Source organism: Heterodontus francisci, chromosome 13, assembly GCF_036365525.1.
Source record: "Heterodontus francisci isolate sHetFra1 chromosome 13, sHetFra1.hap1, whole genome shotgun sequence".
Lineage (NCBI taxonomy): Eukaryota > Metazoa > Chordata > Chondrichthyes > Heterodontiformes > Heterodontidae > Heterodontus > Heterodontus francisci.
The window spans coordinates 113,063,489-113,081,976 of NC_090383.1; the positions used below are offsets into that span (position 1 = coordinate 113,063,489).

The 18,488-nt window shown below is 43.5% G+C and overlaps 1 protein-coding gene across 10 annotated transcripts in view; it reads right to left on the reverse strand.

Annotated features, from left to right (window-relative positions):
- Nucleotides 1–3,803: 3,803 nt before the first annotated feature.
- LOC137376602 (endoplasmic reticulum membrane-associated RNA degradation protein-like) overlaps nucleotides 3,804–18,488 on the reverse strand; it is a 119,118-nt gene continuing 104,433 nt past the window's right edge. For 8 of the 10 annotated variants that reach the window (XM_068045475.1, XM_068045476.1, XM_068045470.1 and 5 more), the window contains 10 exons: nucleotides 18,059–18,161; nucleotides 13,730–13,759; nucleotides 12,334–12,402; nucleotides 11,561–11,731; nucleotides 11,381–11,464; nucleotides 10,061–10,140; nucleotides 8,520–8,654; nucleotides 7,517–7,735; nucleotides 5,142–5,255; nucleotides 3,804–4,039 (listed from right to left, as the gene is read on the reverse strand). In XM_068045475.1, coding sequence (XP_067901576.1) covers nucleotides 3,877–4,039; nucleotides 5,142–5,255; nucleotides 7,517–7,735; nucleotides 8,520–8,654; nucleotides 10,061–10,140; nucleotides 11,381–11,464; nucleotides 11,561–11,731; nucleotides 12,334–12,402; nucleotides 13,730–13,759; nucleotides 18,059–18,161 — 1,168 coding nt within the window. In that variant the 3' untranslated portion in view covers nucleotides 3,804–3,876. The remainder of the gene's footprint in view (nucleotides 4,040–5,141; nucleotides 5,256–7,516; nucleotides 7,736–8,519; nucleotides 8,655–10,060; nucleotides 10,141–11,380; nucleotides 11,465–11,560; nucleotides 11,732–12,333; nucleotides 12,403–13,729; nucleotides 13,760–18,058; nucleotides 18,162–18,488) is intronic. The other 2 variants (XM_068045478.1, XM_068045479.1) reach the window with 2 other exon arrangements.

Consider the following 18,488-nt stretch of genomic DNA (forward strand, 5'->3'; position numbering starts at 1 on the left):
AGAGGAAATAAACTTTCACTTGCTATCAAAATCTGTCAGACTTAACACTCCCAACAAAGCTATTAAACAATGCGAATAAAAGGTTATCAAAAAGTTAATAGATTGCTTTTACAAACACCTTGCATTTATATAGCACTTTAAACGTAACATCCAAAGGTATTTCACAGGAGTGTTATCAGACAAAATTCGATACGGAGGCAAAAAGATTATATTAGGACAGCTTGGTCAAAGAAGTAAGGAAGAGGGTGGAGGCACAGAGAGCTTTAGGGAGGGAGAATTTCAGGACCTAGAGGGTACTTTTTTAAAAACACATTAGAGTCCAGGCATGGCTTTCTAACAAGCCAATGATTTACATTCAAGGGAGTGGGGTAAGTTTAGAGGGCATTCTTGTACCAGAAATAGTACAGTATGTAATGCACTACAGTGCCTTATTTTACATAATTGTAAAATCCAGATAAAATAACCACAGCAAACAAGCCTTGCATACTTGAGACACATTCTGCCCAGATTAGCTCATAGCATCCTTTGTAATTTCACTGGCAGATGCTCTTTGTAATTATAGTCCTGGGTCCAGTCTAGTCAAAGTTTTGTGGCTTTCATTTCCTATTTGTTAACAATAGTACTAGCCAAACTTGCTCCTCTCAAGAAAAAATGGGAGAATGTCTCATTTTCTCTCATTAACAACCCACTGAACAAAACTGTGGGAATGTGATTTTTCAGCATGCAATTTAGTTAACAGCATTTTTCATTAAAAGAAGTATTTTACTCTCCCGTGACCCAAGCTACGCAACAGTCAGACTGGCAGATCACTTCTGTCGAAAGGAATCATTCACTGGTATATACTGCCACTTAGAGGCAGACTGATTTAACTGCAGCCTGCACACAATTCATTACTTCTCATGTAGAAGAAATGCTTTTTTCCTTCCTCCTTTTTTTAAACTAACTTCTGCCAACATTGATACCTCGAGGATATCGGTCATATCCTCTGCTTATGTGCTCTTGCAATAGAGCTTTATTTTCTATATGGTATCATTTGGCTCATCAATGACTTCTCTTCATCATAAGGTCAGAAGTGGTGATGCTCGCTGATGATTGCAGGGTGTTCAGTTCCATTCGCAACTCCTGATACTGAGGCAGTTTGTGCCCACCTGCAGCAAGACCTAGACAACATTTAGGCTTGGCCTGATAAGTAGGAGGTAACATTTGCCCCACACAAGTGCCAGGCAGTGACCATCTCCAATAATAGGGAGTCTAACCACCTCCCCTTGACATTCGATAGCATTACCATTGTTGAATCCCCCCCCTCATCAACATCCTGGGGGCGAGCTCACCAATGACTAGAAACTTAATTGTAGCACAGCAGGTCAGAGTTTGGGTATTCTGTGACGGGTGGCTCACCTCCTGACTTAGAAATCTCCGACACCTACAAGACACAAGTCAGGTATGTGACGGAATACACTCCACTTGTCTGGACGGGGACAGCTCCAACAGCATTCGAGAAGATCAGCATCATTCAGGACAAAGCAAAGCACTTGATCAGCACCCCATCCACTGGTTTAAAGACCCACTTCCTCCACCACTGGCACATCACGGCTGCGGTGTGTATTATCTACAACATACACTGCAGCAACTCGCCAAGGTTTGGCAGCACCTCCCAAATCCGTGACCTCCACCACCCAGCAGGACATGGCAGTGGCTTTGTGCCAACATGACCATCTCTGAGTCACACACCTTCCCAACTTAAGACAATGCATCGCCATTCTTTGATTGGGCTAAACTCCTGGAACCCCTTAACAGCACTGTAGTTGTACCTTCACCATATGGGCTGTAGCAGTTCAAGAAGACAGCTCACCACCACCTTCTCAAGGGCAACTAGGGATGGGCAATAATTGCCAGTCTTGCCAGTGATGCCCATGTCCCATGAATTGATCATTTTTCAAAAGAAAATTGGAAAATATAGACTGAAGAAAGACACACTGAGTTATTGTGTAGATTAGCTGAGGGGATCACATTAATGCTTACTGGGAGATACTCCATCATGCACCTGCTCCAATCAGGCACATGGGTAGTTGTTAACTCCCCTTCAGCTGACAGGGTGATATTTCTAGGAAAACTATCAACTCAAATGCTAGGCTTTTCCAGAATGTTGGGGGCGGCGCAGTGGTTAGCACCGCAGCCTCACAGCTCCAGCGACCCGGGTTCAGTTCTGGGTACTGTCCGTGCGGAGTTTGCAAGTTCTCCCTGTGACCATGTGGGTTTCCGCTGGGTGCTCTGGTTTCCGCCCACAGCCAAAGACTTGCAGGTTGATAGGTAAATTGGCCATTGTAAATTGCCCCTAGTGTAGGTAGGTGGTAGGAGAATGGTGGGGATGTGGTAGGGAATATGGGATTAATGTAGGATTAGTATAAATGGGTGGTTGATGGTCAGCACAGACTCAGTGGGCCGAAGGGCCTGTTTCAGTGCTGTATCTCTCTAAAAAAAAAAATGCGGAGCCACTTAAATAAAAACAATAAAGTTTATCAAAGAAACAAGAGAGAATTTTATACTTCTTGAAACTTGCACAGGGAGTGGCTGAGGCGAATAGGATAGATGCATTTAAGGGAGGCTGGATAAGCATATGAGGGAGTAGGGAATAGACGGTTACGCTGATAGAGTTAGATGAGAAAGGATGGGAGGAGGCTTGAGTGGAGTGTAAACACCATCATGGATGGGTGGGGGCCGAATGGCCTGTTTCTGTGCTACTTATTCTATGTAATTCTATATAATGCTATCTGATCACTTGTGAACACACAAATGTAACAGAAACTGTAACTTTCCTTAGCAAGGGAATCATGAAATCTGGAAGTGCCAGCCTAAGTTCTCAGCTCACCAAAATGAGACAATGGCATTCCCTTGTCAGAGTTGACGAGCAACCAAGGCACTGCAAGGGTTAAATGCTCCACGGACACAAAATAATAAGTATTAACTAATTTATTTAACTAATTTATTTATAAATACTTTTTAATTCCACTTGTAGTAGGTTTTCCTCACCCACATATATTTTTATTGCAACTTTTACTTGTATTTTTATGCCTTTAAAGGTGCAATAAGGCTCTTTTGAGATTTCAATGACCTTAACCAGTAAGTATCTGAACGATATTGATCGGGAGCTCCCAGTTGGATCCCCAGCCCATGCAGTGATCAGGCTTTTAGCCAATCGTTTTAATGTGCCTTAATATCCCCAGAACCCGATGCTGGTCAAAATCCAGCTACTCCAGCGGGAAGGTGAATTAGTGTGGTGTGATGCCCCCTGTGGTGAAATAGCCCACTAGCACACACTACAAGATAGCTGAAGGCCAGGGTCATTGGTGAAACTGTACCCAGCAAGGATGCAAGACCTTCAAGAGAGGAAATGGGATGGGGCGGGTGAAAAAAAAAACACTGAGAAATAAAACTGCAAATATTGAGAATGGGAGTGTAGTGGCTCCCTGGATGGTCTGTTGGGTGGAGGCAGCACCCAGTCTAGTACTAAAGACACAAAGACCAGGAGGTTCTAGATCCAACCTCTGACCCTTGCTGAATCAACTGCTTTTGGCACTAGCTGTGTCATTCTCACCGGTCAGAGCCAGTGGGTTAGGGAGGGGAACACAGTCCAGGGCTCCTGCTCCTGATCTTGCACTTGTGAACAGGATTGAGAATGACTGTGATGCTTTCTATGATAAAACATCCCACAATCACTCCTCAAGGCTCACACATGCACATGGTATGCCTGCAACCATGTAACTGTTACTAACAAGAGTCTTCAGGAGAGCAAGAGGAGAACATTTAAAAATAATAAAGATTTATCATCATATCTATATATTCATTCTACATTAAGATTAAATATTCCCACAGCATTCATGTTGCACAGTTTGTTATCGCATTATACCATTTGCTGTAAAAGTTTTTAACTTTCAATAACATTTTTTCTGTCAGGTCCCAGCTTTCATCCCATTTATTTTTGTCTGGGCTAGTGTACGTCACCATATTTTCTGTGTATTGCAACAATGACTTCAGAAACCTGCAAGTGAAAATGTACGATTTATTAAGAAAAGACAGACAACAGGGTTTAAAAAAACATTCATTCATTGATGGACAATGTACACACAGTGCTCATTAAGGCAGGTAGAAAATCCACTTGGTATTTGTAGTACTTTTAGGGTATCCTATGACTTGTGCTTTCCAGTACAGGTGCAAATTATTCCTTTTTTTTCACCTTAGTTTAATGGATAAATGGGTGTGAAACAAGGAACTATCATGTCAGCTAAAAGAGAGTTGATGGTTTCCCCCTAATATCAGTGTTTCAAGAAGACCAACACCCCCCCTGATTTCCCTACAAATTACACACCAACTTGACTTGGATACAGTGAGATGAATTGGATGGCTCTTTCAAACAGCCAGCACAGGCATAATGGGCTGAATGGCCTCCTTTTGTTATGTATCATTCTAATACCCTGGAAGTTGTTACAATGGGAGCACCATCTCAAACAAAGAGAAAACCCATTGCCACCTACTAGAGATACATAAAAATATAAGTAATAGAAACAGGAGTAGGCCGTACGGGCCCTGGAGTCTGCCCTGTTATTCAATGTTATGGTTGACCTTCAACCTCAGCTCCACTTTCCCACCCTGTTCCTATATCTCATTAGTTTCCAAAAAAATCTATCCATCTCAGTCTTGAATATACTCAACGACTGAGCCTCCTCAGCCTGCTGGGGTAGAGGATTCTAAATGGGCAATTAATGTGGCCTTGCCACCAGTGACTTCCTCATCCCAAGAACAAATTAAGACACCCGGTCAGTGAGAATATACTCAAAAAGCTTGGATGCAAATCTGTGGTCATTATAGACACAAAAATGATTAGACAGATGGATATGGCAATGGACCCCATTTTAAAACTAGTTGTTCCATTATAATTAGTTCTACCCCAAAGTCTTAGGTTGCAACACGACAGTATCATCATTACCTAGCCGCAACCAGCTTAGTTGGCATTTTGATACAAGCCAAGAATTGAGAGAAATGTTTAAATGGCCATTAAACATACTACATTAGAGATTTTTTTTTACATTAAATATTGTGCTCTGTAATGGCTTCACTTGTGACATACAGACTGCAGCACTTACTTCAAGTAGCAGTGACATTCAGAAGAAGCCTTATCATTCATTGTCTGTACATTGAGCAGTTCCACTGTTATAAGGAGAGTAAGTAGGCTGAAGACATGGTGCAAATATTGAACACTGTGAAAGAAAATGGTATCCAAAACTGACAGTAATCAAATCTATCAGATACGTTAGTGCAATACATTCATTACACACAACTTGCCAAGATACTTTGGGATTCACACAGGCAACAAGGAAATACAGTCAGCTCTCCTCAGTTCAAAGCTACTCAACTAGAACTGTCAATTTGATCAATCAACCTCCAGTGCTCTTCAATTGACATCTTAATTTGTATTACTGGATAATTTGAATTTGGTGAGCCAAAAAAAAAAGGGAATTAAAAGAAATAAACAGCACATAAACATGCGTGTCCCACACACACACTTAAGTGCAAATCTCCGGTACAGTTCCTGCTCACGGCGAGTTGCAGCTTTCATTATTTTATAACAATAGCAAGTGTGAACAAACCGTGAAAAGATAGAGCGAAGGAATGAGAAAAGGCTCAGATATCCCTGGATTTTGTATCAGAACATGTGATGTATTGGAATGTTATAACATAGGAACTAGTGTAGGTGGCTGTAAGATTTCTACATTTACGTAGGTGTGTGTTAATATATAGATAGACACACAACACAAACACACAGAGATAACGTTAACAATTATCTTCTGCAGGTCAAAGCTGAACCATAGTGATCATTATTTTTAATTACAACACAGAAAAAGCAACTGGTTATAGGATACTTAATTATTGAAGTGCCTTGTTGGTCTTTATTGCTGACTTAAGATGGTCCATCTCTGTATTGAACGATTCTCTTTGAAAATAGAAATGATTACATTAAGTCGCTCTAGTCGGGCAAATGACAGTGTAGTGCGACTGTTAATCAGTTTATTAACCAGACTTTTTTCCTTTCCAAAATTGTAGTAATTAGAAATGTAAAAATATTTGCAGCACAGAAGGTGGCCATTCGGCCCATCATGCCTACACTGGACAAGGTGCCCATGTGCCAACCAACAGCGACAGCAAAAGAAAGAGCAAAAGGGAGAAAACACGAGAGGACAACAGACAGAGAGAAAGGAGAAACCGATTTATTTTCGGTGATGTTGACACATCCAATGGAGATATGGCCTTTGTGTGGAGTTTATTTGGTAGAGGCAAAGAGGAAGGTGAACATGTGGAGTCAGAGGTGATTTGCTATTGTCCTTATCTAAGCAGAAATCAACATTGTCGCTGCATTTGGAACTTTCTGTGCACACTTTCAGTGTATGGGCTGGACAGAGTGTTACACACTGTGGGCTGGATTTTACTGGACCCCCGACGTTGGGGGCTTCTGGAAGATGGTTCCGGCAGAGGCCCACCACGGATCCTGACACCCGGAGGGCCGGGCCCCATCTGCCCGGCAGCGAGGCTCCATGGCAGCCCCCGCTCCGCTGGGCATCAGGACCTGCATCTACATTTGTAAATGAATAAATTTAAATACACTTCCCTGGGATCTTACAGGCCTGCGGTGATCTTCAGTGTGGCAGCCAGCACTCCCCCGCATTCACTTCTCTGTCTGGGGAACACAGGTGTGACACTGGTGTGGTGGTGGGGGGGAGGGGCGGGGTGGTGGAGTTAAGATTTTTAGTGGGGGTGGGGGAAGGTCAAATTATCATCATCAGCATCGGGGATGGTGGGAAGGGGTGAACTGTGAACTTTGTACAGTTTGGTGGGGGGAAAGATCATATTCCAAAGGCGAGTGTTTTGGGTGAGGGGGGAAAAGGGCAGATACTTAATTTACTGGTTATTGGGAGGAGGGTGGGAAAGGGGCTTTAGAATTTTATTCCATATATTTTGGGCGGGGGGGAGGGGGTATTTCTTTAAAAATTTAAATTGGTCAGCAGGGCTTGCTGCCCTTTAAAAATGGCGCCAGTGCCTGCGCACAGGCAGCTGATCGGACAACCCTCCCCCTCCATGTGATTGGGGGAAGGCGGGCCGACCCGGCTATTTACACGAGCTGCCCCGCAATGTGCAGCCCGCCATTTTTCTCACCGCTGTCGGGAGCGGCAGGGGCCTCTTAAAATCCAGCCATGCATGTGGAAATTTGGGGGACGTGACACAGGGTGTCAGACTGCACCAAATCACTCCTTTAGGTGAGCACACTGGCAAGAAATGTTATCCTCACTCGAAAATTCTATTTAGCTAAGTCTAGACAATCGGACAGGTCTATTCTTGCAGCATAAATACATACACCGGCTCAGAGGGCTTCATTTTCATAAAAGTCACTTTGGTATTTTTGAACTAGACCATTGCAACAGCAGCAGACAGTGAGCTCAAATACTGTCAAAACACAAAGCCTCACCTGTCCAACATCCGAAGATAATTCTGTCTCTGCCGTGAGCGTAGGGATTTGCTCAGCCACTGTTGGTGTCGAGACACAGCGCCATTCATGATCTGCTCCGAAACAGTCAGGCACTGTGAGGCCATTTTCCTCAGTAAGGACACCACTTCCAAAACAACTCGCGAGCAATACAAGGTGCACATGTGGCCGGCTAGCAGTTTAGTTATCAGATGAAGCTGCCTGTAATGGGAAGAAGCGTCCTCAGTTAGAACCAGAGCATTGGAGACACCTATCATAACCAATATGGGGAGCTCAGAAAGGATACAACAACAACATCCATTTATATAGTGCCTTCAATGTAGCAAAATGTCCCAAAGCACTTCACAGCATAAATTTGACATCGAACTACATAAGATGACCGGTGCCCAAAGGCTTGGTCAAAGAGGTAGATCTTGAGGAGCATCTTAGAGGAGAGAGTTGGAAAGGCAGAGGATTAGGGAGAGAATTCCAGAGCTTAAGGCCTAGGCAGCTGAAAGCATATCTGTCAATGAAGGAGCGATTAAAATAGGGGATATGCAAGGGCACAGAATTGGAGGCATGCAGAGATTTCAGAGGGTAGTAGGGCTGGAGGATGTTACAGAGTCAGCGAGATGCAAGACCGTGGAGGAATTTGAAAACCAGGGTGAGAATTTTAGCTCTTGGGGTGGGGGTGGGGGTGGGGGTGGGGGTGGTCAACTGAAAATTTCAAAATTGAGACTTTTGTGAGGGAAGGGTATTAAGGCATTTGGAACCAAGGCGGGTAAATAGAATTAAGATACTATTTGAATGGCGGAACAGCCTTGAGGGGCTGAATGGCCAACTCCTAATCCTATGTTCCTGGTAACTTGCCTTGTGCATCAGGCAGTGGCCACGCTAGTTACAGTTCTAGGACACCACAATGTTCATGTTGTCACCAATCTCAACAATGCACCATAGCAAAAGAAAAGAAATCACAGCAAAACAATTTCTGAAATGTGACACTTACATCTCAGCTAACAAATGCTGTGAGGAGCTCAGCTCTTCATTATAGACTGACTGCAGACGGTTTATTAGGTTAGAAACAAGTTCCTCCATCAGGCACCCATGAACGTCTTGTGCTGTGGGACCTGAATGATGAGACCTATAGAGTGGTGAAAAAAAAACATTTTAAATATCGGTACATTTTCCCCATTATTAATTTAACAATACATTTGCCCCATTATATATAATCAATAAATTTGCTCCATTAATTCAATAATCAATGCTTTTCCCATTCTTAATTTAATTTATAAGTTTGCCCCATTACTGATTTAAAAATTAGTGTTTGCCTAATTAATTTAATCAATAAGTTTGATTCATTAATTTAATCATCAATACATTTTCCCCATTATCCACTTATCCATGAAAGAAAAACATGAAGTATGTACTTCCCTTGATAGTATTGTATTTCCCTCTCCTTCCCAGTTTTCTTCCCTACTCTTGAAAGGACACAGTGACTGGTGCTGGGATACAGGTCCACCAGCAGCACAGACCTTTCCCAGCTTGCTCACGTGACCTTAGACAGCCAAGTGCCAGCGACCTTTTCTGCTGTGGCTGATGCCTCAGCGAAGCCTGACCCAACATCCGTAGACCTGCATGTTGCAGCACAGTGCTTAGAAACACTTACATTAGACTAGGAAAAAGACTTGCATTTATATAGCGCCTTTCAGGACATCCCAAAGCGCTTTACAGCCAATGAAGTACTTTTCAAGTGCAGTCATTGTTGTAATGTAGGAAACGTGGCAGGCAATTGGCGCATAGCAAGCTCTCACAAACAGCAATGTGATAAGGATCAGATAATCTGTTTTTTGTGATGTTGACTGAGGATAAATATTGGCCAGCACACAGGAAAGAATTCCCCTGTGCTTCTTCAAAATAGCACCGTGGGATCTTTTACATCTACATTTTTTGACAGCAAATGGTACCTTATGAAAGAGGGCACCTCTGACAGTACAGCACTCCCTCAGTACTACACTGGAGTGTTAGGTTAGATTTTTGCGTTCAAGTCTCTGGAGAGAGACTTGAACCCACAACTTTCTGATCCAGAGGTGAGGGTTCTACCAACTGAGTCATGGAAAACCAAAGTCAATCGTGAAGACACTAGTGTGACTGAGAACAGCTAACCCAGCACCAAGCAGGACTCAACCCTGGGACCGTCCTGGTCAGTACCACATGGGTTGCTCGTGTCCAACTGGACAATAGAGTAAGAAAAAAATAAATCACATGAACATGTAAATCATGGCCAAGTATGGACCTCACCTAACACCCAACACCCCAGCACAGGCAACCTGTTAGCAATAAGCAGCAGGAAAACCTTGGATGACTTGCTCCTCCTAAGCAACGGCTACTGAAGCCAATTGTCACATCGTAATGCCGATCCATACATCAGCTAACGCAGCACAGATTTTCTTGGCCTGTGTGCTCCAGCTACTTTGACCAGGCAGGCTAGCGAGGTAGCTATATATTCACGCTTTTAAACAGCAGCAGATGATAGCAAGGTCTTCCTACCCAGGATGGTCCGCTGCTTGTCCTAGCATGGGTCTAGGTATCTCACCCCATTTCTGAAGGCTTTCAACGCAGCGTTGAAGCTGTAAGAATAACCATTTGGATCGATTAAGCAGCCTGAACAATCGATAGTGTAACAACAGGCATTTGCACCTTTAGTTCAATGATGGGCCAACTTCATCTGGTATCACAGGGAAGAAGAAGAAATCAGAAATTCTTGTTGAGAAATTAACAAACTAGCAGCTTCCCCTCCCTCCATGATGGTTATGCCAGACTGAACAGATGTATCAAATCGGTACTACCTTTTCAACTCTGATAAATGCAACACCACAGGCCATAACTAAGCCAACTGGTCATCCTACAATTCTCCTTTCATTTTTAAGTGCAAGAAATACCTACCTTCAATAAAAATACTTGTATTTCTATAGTGCTTTTCACCACCTCAGCATGTCCTAAAGTCCAGTCATTGGCTGCTGCATGCCTACATTACAACAGTTAAAACACCGCACATGTATTTATCCCACAGTGCTTTATATGGATTTCTATCATTCCAACCCAGAGTCAGAAACCTTGCCAACGTCTAGTTCTGGAGGTCACTGACCTGAAACGTTAACTCTGCTTCTCGCTCCACAGATGCTGCCAGACCTGCTGAGTATTTCCAGCATTTCTTGTTTTTATTGCCAATGTCTTATTTGTAGCAGTAAGTGGGAGGCAAGCAAATGCAACTTATGACTCTTGTTTATGACTGTGAATGGTAAGAATCAAAAAAGTCCAACCTTTCAGAAAAAAAAGACCTTATATTTATATATTTAAAGCACTTTAGTTCCAATAAACTACTCCTTGAAGTGTAGTCACCGTTGTGATGTAGGAAACGCAACAGCCAATTTGCGCACAGCAAGCTCCCACAAACAGTGACACAATGACCATGATGTTGATTGAGGGACAATGATTTGCTCCTTGAAAGAGCCAATGCAAATGGCCTCTTCCTGTTTGTACTATTCTATGAATGACATTGCCTCCCTGCCATTCCAGTAAATGCCATCGGTCATCGGGTTTGGCTGGGTGAGCACAGCGAGTGCAGAATCTTTGCAGACCTTTTGTGAATGTTGTGCATCAGAAATTCTGTCGCCATGCGATCTTCAATGGAATAAAACCCAGATCGTATATCAAATATGCCTAATGCGTTGTGTCATTACATCAGGGCACCATTATTCTATTCTGTAAGTGACGGAGAATCTTCAAAAGACTTTCCCATTAAAATCGGGAACAGAAATTCAAACCTCCAGAGCAATATAAGGCGGCGGGCAGGGAAGAACTGGATACCTGCTGTTTAAGCCTTCCAATTGGATGGAACCGAGAGCAATATGAACGTGTAGAGCTGATGATCATTCTCAGGCAATCGTTTTCCTAGATTCATAGACGGTATAGATTAGATGATATTAAGGTGTACACATGGCAAAAGCAACTGTACATATACGATGAATGCAATAATTATCTGGATACCGTATCAACTCCTTTTGCCTCCCTACAGCAGTGATGTAGTAAAACGACAGCCAGGGCCACCACGTGACTGGCCATTTCTTTAGGGAATGCCTTCAAATCTAGTTCGCCGTGACTTAGGTGGTCTCGGAGCCGAGGACCCTCCTGGTGGTTTAAAAGATCCCAGAGAATCTCCTGCAGAACAGACCGACAAGAGATGGGAATTTATCCAACCAATTATTTTGAAACAAACTATTCCCAGATGCTACCCTAGTGATCTAACAACATTCCTCTCCAGTGTTCCCAGATTCTGGAATCCTCCCAAATAAGAAAAAACAGGTCACTCACAAACTCTCAATAAAACATAGAAAAATGATCTTGTTTCCTGCTTCACCTTAAAATTCTAGGTTTCATTTTACACCCATTTTGCACCAGTATAATCGCAGGAAATTTGCGTGCATAATTCTTCATCCTGGGGATGGAGCTGTTGTAGCAAGCTGAGATGTGTTCGGGAATAGAGATTGATAGATAGGTGCAAACAAGCAAGGAAACTCAAGTGTAGTGTAATTACCTGTGCAACATGCTTGTGCCTGAGTTTCCTTGTTCTTGTGTGGAGTATTTGCTTCACACACCAATTACAAAAGTCTATGGGTGTGAATTCCACAGGAAATTCCAACCCTACATGCGCCTACCTGTTTATTCCCTCGCAAATAAGCGCAACGAGTGGTGGATAACCAGTTCTGGATGTCTTACTGTGCATGTTACTGCTGTGGGAATCACACTCGAAAAGGACATACCATTATAGGATCTCCCAGAGCTGGAGGAAGCTGGTTTATATCATCATTGTCTAGGTATTTTGCCAGCGTCTGTAGGGAAAAGCAATCTGTTGTATCTCATGCAGTTTCATAATGAGGGATACAAGCACCAAATCTCTTGATATTTTCTGCTGTATTTGAGGGAAAGCAGATGGCTTGTGATATAGATATATGTTAGCATATTCATATTCACCAATAACATTGCAAGTTAGGAAAAAATTAATGTACCTCTTTGGGTTTTTTGTACAAGTGCAGGCTTTAACTGATTTTTTAGACATACAAGTTTGTAGTGCTCACTTGTGTAGATGCAGTCCTTCAAATTTACATCGAAACTGGTGGGATTCTATTCAGCCTTTTCTTAAAAATTGTGCATCCTCCCCTCGCCCACTTAAAAAAGTACAGCTGAATTAAAGATGATTGGTGCATTAAAGGCCATCAGTAGAAAAAGCAGGCAGTACTTTAGATAAAATGATGGACGAGAGGAATGCCCAAAAGATTTTTGTAAAACAAGTCTGAGGTTTAAGAAATGCAGAGAATTATAAATATCTCAAAGGGCAAAGAAAGAAAAAGAACTTGAATTTCTATAGCACCCTTCATAACCTCAAAACATCCCAAAGCACTTTACAGGCCAAGAAGTACTTTTGAAATGCAGTCACTTATGTCGTGTAGGAAACGCGGCAGCTTAGATGCGCACAGCAAGCTCCCGAAAATGACAATGAAGTAAGTGACCAGATAGTTGAGGGATTGGTTGGCCAGATCACCAGGGAGAAATCCCCCAGCCCTGTACAGAACAGTCTGTGTGACGTGTGCAGTTACTGGCAGGGTTGTTTAACGGGAGCTTTACTAGTGCTGCCGGTTATCGGCCTCTGTTAATCCAGCAGTAAAATCACAGCAGCATTAACAAGTTGTTATGCTAGTATTGTCTCCAATCTGAACAGAGCTCAGAAACAGGAGAAACTGTTTCCATTGGCTGGAGGGTCAGTAACCGGAGGTCACAGATTTAAGGTAATTAGCGACATGACAGCCGGGGTGGGGATGGGAAAGATAAGAATTTCTTTTACGCAGCGAGTTGTTATGATCTGGAATGCACTGCCTGATAGGGCAATGGAAGCAGATTCATAACTTGCAAAAGGGAATTGGATATATACTTAAAAAGGACAAAATTGCAGCGTTAAAGGGAAAGAGGGAAGTGACACTAGTTGAATAATGCTTTCAGAGAGCTAGCACAGGCATGATGGGCTGAACAGCCACTAACTGAACAATTCTCTCTTGCTGGCTATTCAATCATGCTATCCTCTGTTAACCAGTTAGAAACAGGAACAGTGAAAAAACAGCAGTTAAAGTTACATTTTCCAATTGTCACAGAAGTCAAACTTACTTCATCAAATGTGGTGTAGAGTGTTGTGGACTGTAACAACCAAAAAAATAGAAATCATGAAATAGTCAAAATACCAGTGAATTTGCTGCTTGTATACATTTCAGACAATATCTCTACTATACCCTAATTAAACAGCAGTTTCTCAGAGGTAAACTAAACGTGCATTCATAGTTTGAATTCTCCTTCTACTGCCCGCCTCCCCTGTTTTATATGCCCCCCTCCCCTAGGAGAACCACTGCCCTGCTGATGACTGGCCCAAGCCATGCTGCAATGTAACAGCCTCCTAAATAGCAGTATGAAAATGGTTTGGGTTAAGACGCTGCCTGGTTTTCACGAAGTTTCACAGTTTTGAGATTGAGGGAGGAACTGAGTAGGTGAGAGATAGTATAATGAATGCTGAGGGCACAACAAGCAGGAAGTGTGTGACCCATCACCAGCACTCTGTTCTTTCAGTAGTGGACTTCTGCATTTTGAAGAATTAACAGAGTGCAAATAATTTTAACTCGGCAAAACGTAACCCGTATGCCAATTTCAATACCCTTTTGTGTCCACAGAATGATGGGTAATAATACATGAAGTGCGAGGGGTTCAGAGTGCCATGTTGAAGAAAGAGCATGTATTTATATAGCCCCGATCACATCCTCAGGACATCCCAAAGCACGTTGCAACCAATAGATTGGTCTTGAAGTGCTCTTACTAAGAACAAAGAAAATTACAGCACAGGAACAGGCCCTTCAGCCCTCCAAGCCTGCGCCGATCCAGATCCTCTATCTAAACCTGTCGCCTATTTTCTAAGAGTCTGTATCTCTTTGCTTCCTGCCCATTCATGTATCTGTCTAGATACATCTTAAAAGACGCTATCGTGCCCGCGTCTACCACCTCCGCTGGCAACGCGTTCCAGGCACCCACCACCCTCTGCGTAAAGAACTTTCCACGCATATCCCCCCTAAACTTTTCCCCTCTCACTTTGATCTTGTGACCCCAAGTAATTGAATCCCCCACTCTGGGAAAAAGCTTCTTGCTATCCACCCTGTCTATACCTCTCATGATTTTGTACACCTCAATCAGGTCCCCCCTCAACCTCCGTCTTTCTAATGAAAATAATCCTAATCTACTCAACCACTCTTCATAGCTAGCACCCTCCATACCAGGCAACATCCTGGTGAACCTCCTCTGCACCCTCTCCAAAGCATCTACATCCTTTTGGTAATGTGGCGACCAGAACTGCACGCAGTATTCCAAATGTGGCTGAACCAAAGTCTTATACAACTGTAACATGACCTGCCAACTCTTGTACTCAATACCCCGTCCGATGAAGGAAAGCATGCCGTATGCCTTCTTGACCACTCTATTGACCTGCGTTGCCACCTTCAGGGAACAATGGACCTGAACACCCAAATCTCTCTGTACATCAATTTTCCCCAGGACTTTTCCATTTATTGTATAGTTCACTCTTGAATTGGATCTTCCAAAATGCATCACCTCGCATTTGCCCGGATTGAACTCCATCTGCCATTTCTCTGCCCAACTCTCCAATCTATCTATATTCTGCTGTATTCTCTGACAGTCCCCTTCACTATCTGCTACTCCACCAATCTTAGTGTCGTCTGCAAACTTGCTAATCAGACCACCTATACTTTCCTCCAAATCATTTATGTATATCACAAACAACAGTGGTCCCAGCACGGATCCCTGTGGAACACCACTGGTCACACGTCTCCATTTTGAGAAACTCCCTTCCACTGCTACTCTCTGTCTCCTGTTGCCCAGCCAGTTCTTTATCCATCTAGCTAGTACACCCTGGACCCCATGCGACTTCACTTTCTCCATCAACCTACCATGGGGAACCTTATCAAACATCTACAGCCCTTCCCTCATCAATCAACTTTGTCACTTCCTCAAAGAATTCTATTAAGTTGGTAAGACATGACCTCCCTGCACAAAACCATGTTGCCTATCACTGATAAGCCCATTTTCTTCCAAATGGGAATAGATCCTATCCCTCAGTATCTTCTCCAGCAGCTTCCCTACCACTGACGTCAGGCTCACCGGTCTATAATTACCTGGATTATCCCTGCTACCCTTCTTAAACAAGGGGACAACATTAGCAATTCTCCAGTCCTCCGGGACCTCACCCGTGTTTAAGGATGCTGCAAAGATATCTGTTAAGGCCCCAGCTATTTCCTCTCTCGCTTCCCTCAGTAACCTGGGATAGATCCCATCCGGACCTGGGGACTTGTCCACCTTAATGCCTTTTAGAATACCCAACACTTCCTCCCTCCTTATGCCGATTTGACCTAGAGTAATCAAACATCTATCCCTAACCTCAACATCCGTCATGTCCCTCTCCTCGGTGAATACCGATGCAAAGTACTCGTTTAGAATCTCACCCATTTTCTCTGACTCCACGCATAATTTTCCTCCTTTGTCCTTGAGTGGGCCAATCCTTTCTCTAGTTACCCTCTTGCTCCTTATATATGAATAAAAGGCTTTGGGATTTTCCTTAACCCTGTTTGCTAAAGATATTTCATGACCCCTTTTAGCCCTCTTAATTCCTTGTTTCAGATTGGTCCTACATTCCCGATATTCTTCCAAAGCTTCGTCTTTCTTCAGCCTCCTAGACCTTATGTATGCTTCCTTTTGCCTCTTAGCTAGTTTCACAATTTCACCTGTCATCCATGGTTCCCTAATCTTGCCATTTCTATCCCTCATTTTCACAGGAACATGTCTCTCCTGCACGCTAATCAACCTCTCTTTAAAAGCCTCCCACATATCAAATGTGGATTTATCTTCAAACAGCTGCTCCCAATCTACATTCCCCAGCACCTGCCGAATTTTGGTATAGTTGGCCTTCCCCCAATTTAGCACTCTTCCTTTAGGACCACTCTCGTCTTTGTCCATGAGTCTTCTAAAACTTACGGAATTGTGATCACTATTCCCAAAGTAGTCCCCTAATGAAACGTCAACCACCTGCCCGGGCTCATTCCCCAACACCAGGTCCAGTATGGCCCCCTCCCGAGTTGGACTATTTACGTACTGCTCTAGAAAACCCTCCTGGATGCTCCTTACAAATTCTGCTCCATCTAGACCTCTAACACTAAGTGAATCACAGTCAATGTTGGGAAAATTAAAATCTCCTATCATCACCACCCTGTTGCTCCTACATCTTTCCATAATCTGTTTACATATTTGTACCTCTATCTCACGCTCGCTGTTGGGAGGCCTGTAGTACAGCCCCAACATTGTTACCGCACCCTTCCTATTTCTGAGTTCTGCCCATATTGCCTCACTGCTCAAGTCCTCCATAGTGCCCTCCTTCAGCACAGCTGTGATATCCTCTTTGACCAGTAATGCAACTTCTCCACCCCTTTTCCCTCCCTCTCTATCCCGCCTGAAGCATCGATATCCTGGGATATTTAGTTGCCAATCATGCCCTTCCCTCAACCAAGTCTCAGTAATAGCAATAACATCATACTCCCAGGTACTAATCCAAGCCCTAGGTTCATCTGCCTTACCTACTACACTTCTTGCATTAAAACAAATGCACCTCAGACCACCAGTCCCTTTGCGTTCATCATCTGCTCCCTGCCTACTCTTCCCCTTTGTCACGCTGACTTCATTATCTCGTTCCTTACAGGCTTTAGTTACTACCTCCTTACTGTCCACTGACCTCCTCATTTGGTTCCCATCCCCCTGCCACATTAGTTTAAACCCTCCCCAACAGTGTTAGCAAAAGCACCCCCAAGGACATTGGTTCCAGTCCGGCCCAGGTGTAGACCGTCCAATTTGTAATAGTCCCACCTCCCCCAGAACCGGTCCCAATGTCCCAAAAATCTGAACCCCTCCCTCCTGCACCATCTCTCAAGCCACGCATTCATCCTGACTATTCTTTCATTTCTACTCTGACTAGCACGTGGCACTGGTAGCAATCCTGAGATTACTACCTCTGAGGTCCTACTTTTTAACTTGGCTCCTAACTCCCTAAATTCTGCTTGTAGGACCTCATCCCATTTTTTACCTATATCATTGGTGCCTATGTGCACAACGACAACTGGCTGTTCACCCTCCCCCTTCAGAATGTTCTGCAGCCGATCTGAGACATCCCTGACCCGTGCACCTGGGAGGCAACATACCATTCGGGAGTCTCGTTTTCGACCACAGAACCGCCTATCTACTCCCCTTACAATCGAATCCCCTATGACTATAGCCCTTCCACTCTTTTTCCTGCCCTTCTGAACAGCAGAGCCAGCCACGGTGCCATGAACCTGGCTACTGCTGCCTTCCCCTGGTGAGGACAGTCTGAAGTGTCTCAGGTGTGAATGTACTTACCTCGGCGGTCAGCAGCCTGTTGGGACAGTTATTAACTGTTGTAAAAAATTTTCGGAGTCCCATCTCCAGCTGAGGTAGTAGCAGTATTACACAATCCGCAAACCTGTAGAAACAAAATTCACATCACCATGCATTTAAGAAAGTTTCAGTCGTGTAACATCCTGGCAGTAAGGCAAGACTCGAGCACGAGCAGTGTTAGTGAGATCTGACAATTGTTATGACAGTTCTTCTATATTTTTTGTTAGGTTTTTTTGAGGACTCGTGTATTTTAGAATTATGCACATTGTTTTATTTGGGAAAACTAAAAAGGATTCCATGGATTTTGTTTTCCAATGGGGTCACTGAAAGGACATTGTCTTGTTTGGAAACAACATTTACTGGAAGTAACCTGTCTTCAGTTAAATACCCAGCAGGGGCTTTTTGACTTGGG